The sequence below is a fragment of the Acomys minous genome (assembly GCF_964271855.1).
Source record: "Acomys minous genome assembly, chromosome: 11".
In the NCBI taxonomy this organism is placed as follows: domain Eukaryota; kingdom Metazoa; phylum Chordata; class Mammalia; order Rodentia; family Muridae; genus Acomys; species Acomys minous.
Window position 1 is genome coordinate 75,021,703 of NC_140492.1, and position 12,406 is coordinate 75,034,108.

Sequence of the window (12,406 nt, forward strand, 5' to 3'; positions counted from 1 at the left end):
AGTGTTGGTTTAAGCAATCTTTCCTCTGGGGAAGCCTTAATGTCCCCTGATATCCATGGCTGATCCTCTTACACATTTCTCTCTGTCCTTCTCTGTTTCTCTGTCTCTGTCTCTGTCTCTCGTGTGTGTGTGTGTGTGTGTGTGTGTGTGTGTGTGTGTGTGTGTGTGTGTGTGTGTCTATAGCGATATACTCACAGCTTTGCTGAGTTAAGAGTGGAAGTGGCAAGTTGAGTTGTGCTCCTTTCAGGGAAAGCAGAATTTGCCTTATTAGAGCCTGAGAGTGAATAGGTTAGTATTCCGGGTCACTCGTGGAAACACATTGAGGAATTAGCATCAGAGACAATGTAAGAAATGAGTTAAGCCACAAACTCATAGGGAACAGGCTTCAGCAGCTCTCTGTGTGTGGAGTTGGCTGATGCAGTAGTTGAGTTCTCTGCTTCCTTTTTCTTTCCTTCTTTTCTAGTCATTCTTCACCAGTTTCTGGAAGCTTTCTTCACTCATAGGGAGTACTTACTGTTTTTGTGTGTGTGTGTGTGTGTGTGTGTGTGTGTGTGTGTGTGTGTGTATGCACGTTAGTTCTCTGTAAGAATCCTGACCATATATATGTATGAGTGCGCTATCTTCATGCATATCAGAAGAGGGAATCAGACCCCATGTGGGTGCCGGGAATTGAACTCAGGTCCTCTGGAAGAGCCGCCAGTGCTCATAATCACTGAGCCATCTCTGCAGCCTGTATGGTGACATTTATGGGGCATTTCATTTGAAGAGCACCATTCTTTGGGGTTGTACATTATCACTCTTCTGGTAGATTCACACATGTATGGGCAAAGGAACAACTCCATGTTTTCTTAAAGGGCTATAGAATATATAATTAATACTTTTCTTCTTTCCCTTTGTATTAATTTTGGTGAATTTCTAGAAAATGGTTATGGCCAAAGGGAAAATACCTCTTTTAGGAAGACTTTCATACAGGTTTGGGGTTAGAGTTCTGTTGGTGGAAAGCTTCCCTCTCCTTCGTGGTCTGTGATCATTGCCCAGCACTGCGTAAGTCCAGTGTGGCGGTGCTCACCTGTAGTCTCAGCACTCAGGAGATGGAGACAGGATGCTAGAACCTGACAACCATCTTCATCTAGAGTAAATTTGAGGCCAGCCTGGGTTACATGAGTCCCTCCCTCAAAGAAAGAGAGGGTGAAAGAATTTTTTCTATAAAAGAATGATTTTAAATCCTCTGCACATGTCCTAATTTAGTACACATTGTCGACGCTCCCACTCCCCGCTGCCTTAAAAACAAAGACAAGGTTCTCTGTGTAGCGCTGGCTGTTTGTGGAACTCTCTCTGGAGACCAGCCTGGCTCTCCGCTAAGAGATCCACCTTCCTTTGCCTCCTGAGTGCTGGGATTAGAAGCTGGGGCCACTGTCTCCTGGCTTTGTTCTGTCTTTTTTAGCACTTTAATTAGCCTCATGCATTCAATTTTGGAATAAGTGCTCAGGATAGTTTGCATTCACATGCCTGTCAGTAGACTCTGACTGTATTTCAGATGAGTCAGCAATCTCAATAACCACAAATATGTTTTGCTCTTCAATCTTTTTATATTTTTTATCCACTTGACCATCTAAACTCAAAGATTTTTTTCATCCCAGTTACTAATGAAATGTTCTGTTAGCTTTTTCTAGGGAGAGGCAAACAAACATCTATTCATCCTAGATAGGGAAATTATGGCAGATTGCAGTAATGATTCCACCCATGTCTGACATTGCAAACTAGTGAGATCTGGGGGGTATTATTTACAGAAGTGTGGGTGAGGGGTTGCGAAGAGGACCATGGGTAACTCAAAGGCAGCTGCATCACCAAAGCCCACCCTAGTCTAGTGACAACTAATGGAAGCTGCAGTGCTGGAGCTGCATGGCAGGTCAGAAAGTCTCCTGGAGGCAGCTCAAACTTGTCAACGTGTCCTCTCCTGTAACTGTTTATTACTTTTCTAACATTTGAGAGGGGCCTTGTGAATCTTGCTGCTTTCATGAACTTCCTGAGACTTGAAGGTTGCTTACTTCTTGCTTCTACTTCTGGAGCTTCCCCGTTAGCTCCAAGAATAAATTGTTACACAACTGTCCACCGCTTCCTCCAGCATATGGAGTACTCCTGTTCCCGTTTCTACAGTGACCTAAGCATTGGAGGGAGTGGCAGGGATGCTGTCTGTGCTAAGCACTGGGCCTCCGTGCCACAGCTCTCAGGAGCTTCACCAATTATCAATTTCTCAAACATATCTCATTAACAAAAGGAAGTTTCTGTCCATGAAACATTGGAGCTGACAGCAGTAGTATGTATGTATGTATGTATGTATCTGTATGTGTGTGAATGTATGTGTGTGTATGTATGTGTATATATTTAAACTGAGGATGTATTAGAGAAATACAAAAAAAGTATTTTGATATTCCTTTAATTTCAGGATTAGATATGTTTTTATTCTTCAAAAATTTCACACAGTGTATTTGGGTCATTTTTGCCTACAGCTTCTCTTCCCAGGTTCACCACCACCTTCCTAAACCCTGATTGTATATCCTCTGTGTGTGTGTGTGTGTGTGTGTGTGTGTGTGTGTGTGCGCGCGCGCTCGCGCCTTTTCTTCTTTTAGTTGTTGTTTTTAATACTCCATAACTCCAATTTGTGCTGTATCTTTTCCTGGTTGTGGAGCCATCCATCGGAGCATGTTCAACCGACCAGGAGCCATGCCTCTAATGACCACTGACTCTGCCTCCCCCAGGAGCTGTTAGCCGTTCATAGTTCCTCATTTGGGCTTCAGGCTCAAGAACCCCTTCCCATTCCATGACTTCGCGCAGGTCTTGTGCACACAGGCAGAGCTGCTGAACCCATGGTGACAGCGGCTCTGTCATCTGGAGAACAGCTTTGCTCAGCTCCCCTTTCACCTTTGGCATCTAAAATCTTCCCTAGTCCTGCTTCTGAGAAGGCCCCTAAGTAATGGGTTCTGGCACTTACTCAAACTATCTCTGGATGATGTGATAATTTAGTTAAGTGCTCCAGCATTTATGGAAAATACTGCCCTAGCAGCACAGAAATGACCTTTCTTTGTACCATTCATCAAATTGCAAAACAACATGCTTTGTAAAGTGAGTGTCTCTGGTGCTCAGGTCTCCTGTGCCCAAATTAGGAGCTTACCTCCAGCAAATAACTTGACAGACCTTATTGTATGCCTTTTCTCTCTCAGGTAAGTGGAATTGACCTTGCTTTGTTTTACTCAGCTAAGGCTTTTTTTTTTTAATCTCCCCCTGCAACTCCTGATGGTACTTTGCCCAGAGGACAGGACTGTGCTGTCCCCTCCCTACTGCCATGGTCACAAATGCTGATACCTATCACAGTGTCATACATCTCTTTAGTCACCAAGGGATATGTGGTGTTCAGCATGTGATAGCAGTTACCTTTTTTACTTGGTATTTTATTTATTTATAAGGTGCTTGATGCTGTGGATCTTGACAAGAGTTTATCTTGTTTGGAATCTTGTTAGGACTTAGTATGACAATGTTTCAAAAATGAATTGCCAATAATAATAACAGGGTTCATCTTATGTGTTTGTGTATTTTAATGATAGAATTATAGGTATTTGTATTCTAATCCTAGTCGTGTGTTAGAATACTAGTTGTATGCTTCTGTAATTGTTTTCTTTTTATGAGCTCTCAGAATTTCTGCCTACTGTAAGGTAACTATTGAGTGTTTGTTATTTTTTTGCTACATAAATAGGTCTCTACATTCCTGGTGTGAATGGTGCACCGCTAGTATGGTAGCCATGAGACCAGGCACTGTGGCAGCTGACTGCGTAGACTTGAGTCCTCAGAAGTTCAGGTGGTCAGGAAGCCCTGGACAGGGCTGCAGTTGGGAAGACGGAGGACATATATAACCCATAATACAAGCTCAAGTTGTAACACCTTTAAAAATATGTCTAAGCATACTCCTTTGGCTGCTGTAGTTTCTACATAAATTATTCTTTTCTTTGCCTCTAAAAACTCCAATTTTCTACCTATTGTACAGGCACCCTTGCACCAGAGAAATATCTAAACTGAAATGAATTTCAGATCTGTACTTCTTTTTTTGTTCACCATTGAAAAGCATCTACTTTCATCAAAGATGTGTGTGCTGGGCCTGAGACACCTTAGAGACGATGTCTGTCCTTAGAAGTTTGTCTTTGCACTGCCATCTTTTGTCACATCATGACCAGCGGCAGCTTGACATTCCACATGTTCATATCCTTCAGTAACTTCCTTCCAGTCCTCAAGAAAGTGAGACCAGTATAAACTGTTGGAAACTGCCACCCTGCAGCAGTGTGCAAGCCTGTTCTCAGGCACTCGGTCGGGAGACTCGGTGGGAAACTTGGGACAGTAGTAATTGAAGCAAAAGTAAGAGAGGAAAAAGCAGAAATGAAATGAAAGTGTATATAACTTTACACTTTGATTTTGATCATTTTGCTGTTAATCATTTGGTCTACAGTGGTTGAGAGATTGGTGATACTAAGTGGTTTTCACAGCTCTATATTTGTTGTTCTTAGTTTTTTAATTTAGAAATTAAAAAGCAATAGAAAAAGATAAAAAACATTAACTACCTGTAACTAAAATACATTACTTGTAACTAATAACACATGCTAATCTTTGCTTTCATGCTTTTATGTGTATTTCACAGTACGGAGGGTAAGTCAGATCGATTTAAAATCCCCAGCCTCCCTTGTGAGTCAGAGTAGTCAGTCTCTGGACATTGTCCACTGTGACTTGTTTTGTGTCCCCTGCTATTTTTTTAAATTCCTTCCAGCTAACCACCCTCCTTCTTCTCCCTCCCATTTTGTTGTCTGGGCTACCTACATTAGTTTGTAACTCAAGATTCTCCTAAGTATCTAGGATTATAGATGATATCTACCACACCCAACATGAAAACTGCAAAGATTTTGTCTCTTGTGGGGAATAGTTTGTGTGCCCCACCTCACTCTAACCACTTGATCTTATGAATTGAACCACCAGGACCACACACATACTAAGCAAATGTTCTACAACTGCCAGTTCTTTGCACTTTTCCACGGGTACAGTGTGTGTGTCCACAAATATTACTGTATTGATTCGCCTTAGTTTATCTCTTCTAAATCTGACAGATGTTCACTGGGACAAGTGACATGATCTGCTTTGTAGATGAGAAGATTGAAGAGTTGAAATTGTATAATCTGGCCAGCTTTGTAAGAGAGGATCTAGACCAAATTCTGCCCCTGTGAACCCACATCCCCGACACCCCACAGGCCAGGACCATCCTTGTATGAGTTCCTTTTCCTGGTCCTGGTACACAGTATCTGACAGAAGGACTTTAGGCAGGTAGAGATTTTTGTTCACAAAATGTGCACTAAGTGTTGGCTTTTTGTTTTCTTTCTACTTTGTCTTCGACTTCTAGGCAGAAAATCTGGTGTATTAACTGTGAAAATTCTAGAGCTACATGAGGAATGTACCATGCAAGTTGCAATATGTGAGCAGTTGGCAGGACCACCAACCATCAGACCTTCTAGGGGACTAGCTTCTAGCCGGGAAGCCTGCCTAAAGGTTCTTTTTACCAGAGAGACTGCAGACCACCTGAGAGGGCGTCCCCAGGACGTCATTTACATCTTTCCTCCTTGGTGAGTGTAAACTGAGTCCAGCAGCCACAAGCTGTGCATCTGTCTCAGAAGGGCAAGACATTTTTCTTATGACATTTTTGTGACATTATTAGAGAAATGCTAAAGGAGAAAAGCCAAGATGTGACATAGATTTTATGTGACTAAGTACTGAATGTATCCTTCTGGCAGCAGAAATTTTATCATTTGGACTTGCGGAATAGAAGAACAACCACCTGAGGATTTTTGCCCAAGAAGTATGTTGTATGATCTATGATCTGATCATTTTTGTTTTTATTCTTCTTCTTGAGAAAATAGGTATAGTGGGAGATCTTATGTGATAATGGGGAAATACATATTAATTTGCCATTTTACTGCTAGTCATTTAAGAGGGAACTATAAAAAGAATGGCTTAAAACCATGGAAATAACCTCTAACTTTACTGCTTTCAATAGAAATTAATTATTAACCTTGTTAGGTTTTTGTTTGTTTGTTTGTTTGTTTGTTTGTTTTGTGAGACAGGGTTTCTTTGTGTAAGAGCCCTGGCTGTCCTGGAATTCTTTGTAGACCAGGCTGGCCTCCAACTGAGAGAGGTCTACCTGCCTCTGCCTCCCAAGTGCTGAGATTACAGACATGCGCCATCACACCAGGCTTACCTCTATTAGTTGTTATAAAAAGTTTCATCAATTAAATTCTTAGATTTGCGATTGAGTACAAATCTTAAACATTACACTTACCTTCCATGGGATGTCTGTCTAGAGCATCACTGCCGTAGTCATTATGGTCTGCAGTGACCTTTTCACGGTCCTCAGCCACCAGTGGGCATAGCTGCAGTCTTGTTACGTTCTTACACCTTTCCTCATTCTTCTCTCCTGCATCATTTTATTTTTGTTCTTTGTGCTTTTTTTGCTACCTAATTGGACTGCAGTCTTAAAACACCAGTTGCAGATAGCCTTGTATTTGCCCTAGAAATGTCATGTGAAGTTTAGCTGTTTTTTATGCTATGTCATGCTATAAGAAATGGATTTTCTCTCAATGAAGAGAATCCAGAATGCTTGTGCTAACGAAGCCAAGTGACAGCATATTTTTTTCAAAATAATTTTTTATTAATTTATTCTTGTTATATCTCAACCTCCCATTTTCCCCTTACTCCCCTCCCCTATGACTGTGCCTGAGGGGGACCTCCTTCCCCTTTATATGCTCATAGGGTATCAAGTCTCTTCTTGGTAGTCTGCTATCCTTCTTCTGAGTGCCACCAGGTCTCCCCCTCCAGGGGACATGGTCAAATATGAGGCACCAGGGTACATGTGAAAGTCATACCCCACTCTCCACTCAACTGTGGAGAATGTTCTGTCCATTGGCTAGATCTGGGTAGGGGTTTGAAGTTTACGACCTGTATTGTCCTTGGCTGGTGCCATAGTTTGAGTGGGACCCCTGGGCCCAAATCTGCTTATCATAATGTTCTTCTTGTAGGTTTCTAGGACCCTCTGGATCCTTCTACTTTGCTATTCTCCCATGCTTTTCTCTAGAGTCCCAATAGGATGTCTTCCCCTCTGTCCCAGTTTTCTGGTAAGTGAAGACTTTCATGGGACATGCCCCTTGGGCTAGTATGCAGATATAAGTGAGTATATACCATTTGAGTCTTTCTGCTTCTGGGTTAACTCACTCATTATGATCATTTCTAGTTCAATCCATTTGTCCACAAATTTCGAGAATTCCTTGTTTTTAATATCTGAGTAGTATTCCATAGTGTAAATGTACCACAGTTTCTTTATCCATTCTTCTTCTGAGGGACACTTAGGCTGTTTCCATGTTCTGGCTATTATGAATAAGGCTGTTATGAACATGGTTGAGCAAATTTTCTTGTTGTGTGCTGGAGCATCTTCTGGGTATATTCCAAGGAGTGGAATAGCTGGGTCTTGAGGAAGCCTTATTCCCATTTTTCTGAGATAGCACCAGATAGATTTCCAAAGTGGCTGTACTAGTTTGCATTCCCACCAGCAATGAAGGAGTGTTCCTTTCTCTCCACGTCCTCGCCAGCATGTGGTGTCGCTTGGATTTTTGATCTTAGCCATTCTGATGGGTGTAGGGTGGAATCTCAGAGTTGTTTTGATTTGCATTTCCCTGATGACTAAGGAGGTTGAGCATTTCTTTGTTTCTCAGCCATTTGATATTCCTCTGTTGAGAATTCTCTGTTTAGTTCCAAGCCCCATTTCTCAATTGGGTTATTTGGTTTGGTGATGTTTAATTTCTTGAGTTCTTTATATATTTGGGCTATTAGACTTTTGTCTGATGTAGGGTTGGTGAAGATCTTTTCCCAGTCTGTAGGTGTTGCTTTGTTCTCTTGACAGTGTCTTCTGCCTTATATAAGCTTCTCAGCCTCATGAGGTCCCATTCATTAATTGTTGACATTTAGTCCTGGGCTGTTGGTGTTCTGTTCAAGAAGTTGTCTCCTGAGTGGCAGCATATTTTTTTGCTGTCTTTAGGCACTTTAGCACACCTACAGACATGAAAATAATTGATATAAAGATAATGTCATGAATTTCCTTAGCATCATAAAATAGCCACCGCAGTAGATCAAGTTCAGTGCTGAAGCACATGCATTGCGTGCACACACATACACACACACACACACACACACACACAGAGAGAGAGAGAGAGAGAGAGAGAGAGAGAGAGAGAGAGAGAGAGAGAGAGAGAGAGGGAGGGAGAAGGTAGGCGGGTGGGTGGGTGAGTGGGAGGGAGGGGAGAACAAGTTAAATACAAAAATATAATCTGTACTACAGACACATGAAAGAAGTCTGTTCTTCTGTCAGTGATGCCAAACAAGACATAGCATTTGTATGTTTGTAAGTGTTGCTAGGATCTTTAACATATTACCTTCTTTTGTTTAAAAGTCTTGCTTAACCATTTGTCAAAGTAACTTTTCTATTTTTATGATATGACACCAAGGCAGCATAAAAAGTTTATTTGAGGCTTCTGGTTTCAGAGGACTGGAGTTTATGACCAGGATGGCAAGGGAGCAGGCGGCAGGCAGGCAGCCACTGACACAGTAGCTGAGAGCTCACACCTTGAGACACAACCACAGGGCAGGCTCAGGTGGAGCCTTTTGAAACTTCACAGCCCAGTGACACACCTTCTACAACAAAGCCACAGCTTCCAATTCTTCTCAATCAATTCCACCAACTAGAAGCCAAGTATTCAAATGTATGATCTTATGGAGGCCATGTTCATTCAAATGACTACACCCTTAAAATCTAAACTGCCTAAATAGCCATCAACCTAGACTGGGTTAGATTATTTGCTGCATATTTCTTTAATGAACAGTAATTTAATTTAATAATAGTAATATTTACTATCAACATATTTTAGAACAATGTTCCTGTCACAAAGAGTAGGTCAGTAGTCAGGGTCCCCTAGGGAAGAAGAGGCCATAAAACTGCTAGACAGGTGGAATGGTGCGGGTCTCGTGGGCCGTGTGGGCAGTACCACTTTTTATCTTGGTCATCATTAGCATCAGGTAAATTCTCACTAGCTGCTTAATCTGTTTATGCTGCTTTAACAAAAGGCTACCTTATCGTGTTAAATCATAGAAAGTTGTTTCTTCCAGTTATGGATAACGATGGTTAAGGTGCCAGCAAGATAGCCATCCTTTGCCTCTTCTCGCCTCGGCCGTTGGAACATTACGCACTTGGTGTAATCTTTCATGATCTTTCCCACGTGCGTCTGTCCCTGCTGTCCATCCATGCACAGATTTCTCATTCTTCTAAGGACCCGTCTCATTCAATTGAGCCTACTCTACAGGCTTCACTTTAACTTAGCCACCTCCCAGGGCCCTGGGCCTAAGGCGTCGACATAGGAGTTTTTAGGGACTTAGCTCAGCCTTTATCCCTCTCAGAAGATCAGGCACCTTTTCTGCTAAGGAGTTTAATTCTGCAGCCACATAAGTCACCTGATTGTCTGGCTCTGCATGGCCCAGTGGATTGTGAATAGCAGTGTCCTGAGTAGCTTCCTGACCTGTATCATGTGTTGTTATAGAGAGACTTAGAATTTTTGAAAACATTAAAAAATATACATACATATATATTTGGGGATTTGGAGAGTGTGTATGCATATGAGGTTAGGTGAGGGAATTGGAGTTTTGAGAGCTGGTCTTACAGGCAGTTTGTGAGCCACCCTACTTGGGTGCTGGGAATCCAGCTTGGATCCTCTGTAAGAGCTGTAAGAATTCTTAACTCCTGAGCCGTCTTTCTAGCCTCGCCATTAGGCCTTCCTCTGCTGTAAGGAGAAGTTTTCTTGATGAGAGGCGAAGACCTGTGGGTATCAGGACAAGTGTTTAAATGAAGTAGCGGCTGTAGATTTTCCTTCAATAACCGACTTCACTACCACTGTGAAGGCTTCCAGGACCAGGCAAGCCTCAAAACTAATTGAGAACAACTGGTTAATGCCAAGGAAAATCCAGAAAAGAGGGAATAGCAGGATACAAGTGATCTGTTAGTGAATTGGGAAAGGGGGTGCTCCTTCAGGAAGGGGGGTAGGATAAACAGAAGAAAGACTGAGGGGAGGGAAAAATAACAATATGGGTGGCTGAAAAATTCACCAGGAATCATACTATTAACGTTTTACCTAAGGTACTCTAATGCACATAACTCAGGTGGAAATACACTACTACACCCATAGGCTTATCATACCATGCTGCTTGTGATACGGTCCATAAGCATCATAGCTGGTAGGACTGTAGGTTGCATCCCTCCTTTGGAAGAAGGTGCCTGCTGCCTTCTGGTACCATGAAAGCTAGTCCTCAGGGAGGGGCATTCAGGTCAGCTCCAGCCACAGTCCTTCTGTTAGCGTTCGTTTATCTTGTCACCCAAAATAATGCTTCCTGTACTTTTTCTTGGGTTCTTTTTTTTAAAATAATTTTTTAAGGCTTTTTATGTCATGGAAAATTTTTCTTCCTTTTTTACTTACAGCAGATAGGTTTTCTGGGTAGTATTAATAGGTAGCTAGTATTGGCATTAGTAGGTAGTAGTTTGGTGTTAGTCGGTGGCTGACATGGCTTTTCGGGACTTGGAACACAGTGCTCCAGGCTCTCTGTCTTCCAATTCTCCCTTGAGAAGTCACCTGTTACTCTGCTGGGTTTTCCTTCATATGTGACTTGTGATTCTTTTTCTCTTTTACTTTCTTTGTTTCTTTATAGTTAGTGTCTCGAATATGATATGCTGTGGGGATTTTCTTTTCTATTTGGTATTTTTCTGTGATTCTTGTGTCTATATGGGTGTATCTTTCCTTATTTTGGGTAGTTTTTGTCTATGACATTGCTGAAGTTCTGGTCTGTACCATTGGCTTGGGGTTCTTCTTCCTCATTCATTCCTATAACTAGAATATTTGGATTACTCATGGTGTCACACATGTTGTTTGTGTCCCTGTCCTGTGTTTTAAAATTTTTTTTATAGTCTTCACGTTTTTGGGTCTACATCCTCTGTTTTATCTTTGAGATCTGATACTCTGTCTTCTGCTTGATTCACGTGTACTTGTAAGGCTTTCCTCTGATTTTTCTAGCTGGGATATTGGCTTTTTCAATTCTATTTTTGCTTCAGCTTGAGTCCCCTTCAGTGTTTCTATCTCTATTGAATTTCATTCTCAAGTCTCTAAATCTTTGTCATTTCCTTCAGCCTTATGTTTGTATTTCCCTTGTCATCACTCAGGGGTTTTATTTTCATTAAACTCTTTCTCCTTGATTTTCTTGAGCTGTTTGTGTCTTCTCCTTGAAGAAGATTATGATGATTCTTTTAATGTCTGTGTCCTGGAGTTGATCTGGATAACTCTCATAGGCAAGCATTTCTATAGGACTTGTAGGTTTTGGAGAGAAAACACTGGCTTAATCTTAATATTATTTGTATTCCTTCAATGAGATCTAGGCATGAGTATTCTGTTAGTCTTTTATGTTATCGATAGAAGCTGGGTCAAGGAGAAGGGAAGATATGGGGGCAGGTTTGGTCTAGAGCAGCAGTTCTCAGCCTGTAGATTGAGGGGTCACCTAAGACCATTGGAAAACACAGGTGCTTACAATTCATAACAGTAGCAAAAGTACAGTTATCAACTACTAATGAAACTGAATTAAGTTTTCTATATTAAAGTAGCACAGATTTAGAAAGGCTGAGAACCACTGGTCTAGAGGTTGGAAAGAGCTTGGGTGGAATGGAATCAGGTAAACCGAAGAGATGGGGCTGGTATATAGGACGTTCTTCTTGCTCTGCAGTGAGGGCAGGGAGAGCCAGAGATGGCTGCTGCACTGCTTGTGGGCCCGTGCAGAATGTGGTAGATTGCAGAAAAGGTGGTCAAGAAAAGGTCAGAGTTATTGAGCAAACTAGACTCTGGGGGAGGATGTGGGCTGTTGGGGTGTGGAATGTGGTGGCAGAGGTGGTCCAGAGGGTCATGTGGGTGGATGCAGGTCCTGGTGGAAGCCTGGACACTGGCTAAGGTGCAGGAGGAGAATTAGGCAGGGACACCTTGGAAGCCGAGAGGTCAGCTGCTGCAAGGCGCTGGCAGTTAGATTAGGCTGGAACACTGGCTGCAGGGCCCAGGCTAAATCTAGTGGGGGTCGAAAAAGCAAGAATTGGTTAGTGGACCATACGCATCAGGCTGTGTGCCATGGAGGAGGACATGGCGAGGTTTTGGAGGTAGTAGGTTTCTATATGGATTTAAAAGAGTTCTTTAGCGTTAGTTATCTGTGCCCTCCTTTACCCTATCCCCTGTCACACACCCCTTTTAATTCT

At 42.1% G+C, this 12,406-nt stretch overlaps 1 protein-coding gene across 5 annotated transcripts in view; it reads left to right on the forward strand.

Annotated features, from left to right (window-relative positions):
* Positions 1-12,406, forward strand: part of SPIDR (scaffold protein involved in DNA repair) — a 252,547-nt gene that overhangs the window by 97,068 nt on the left and 143,073 nt on the right. For all 5 annotated transcript variants that reach the window (XM_084802285.1, XM_084802287.1, XM_084802288.1 and 2 more), the window contains one exon: positions 5,435-5,654. In XM_084802285.1, the coding sequence (XP_084658411.1) occupies positions 5,435-5,654 (220 nt within the window). The remainder of the gene's footprint in view (positions 1-5,434; positions 5,655-12,406) is intronic.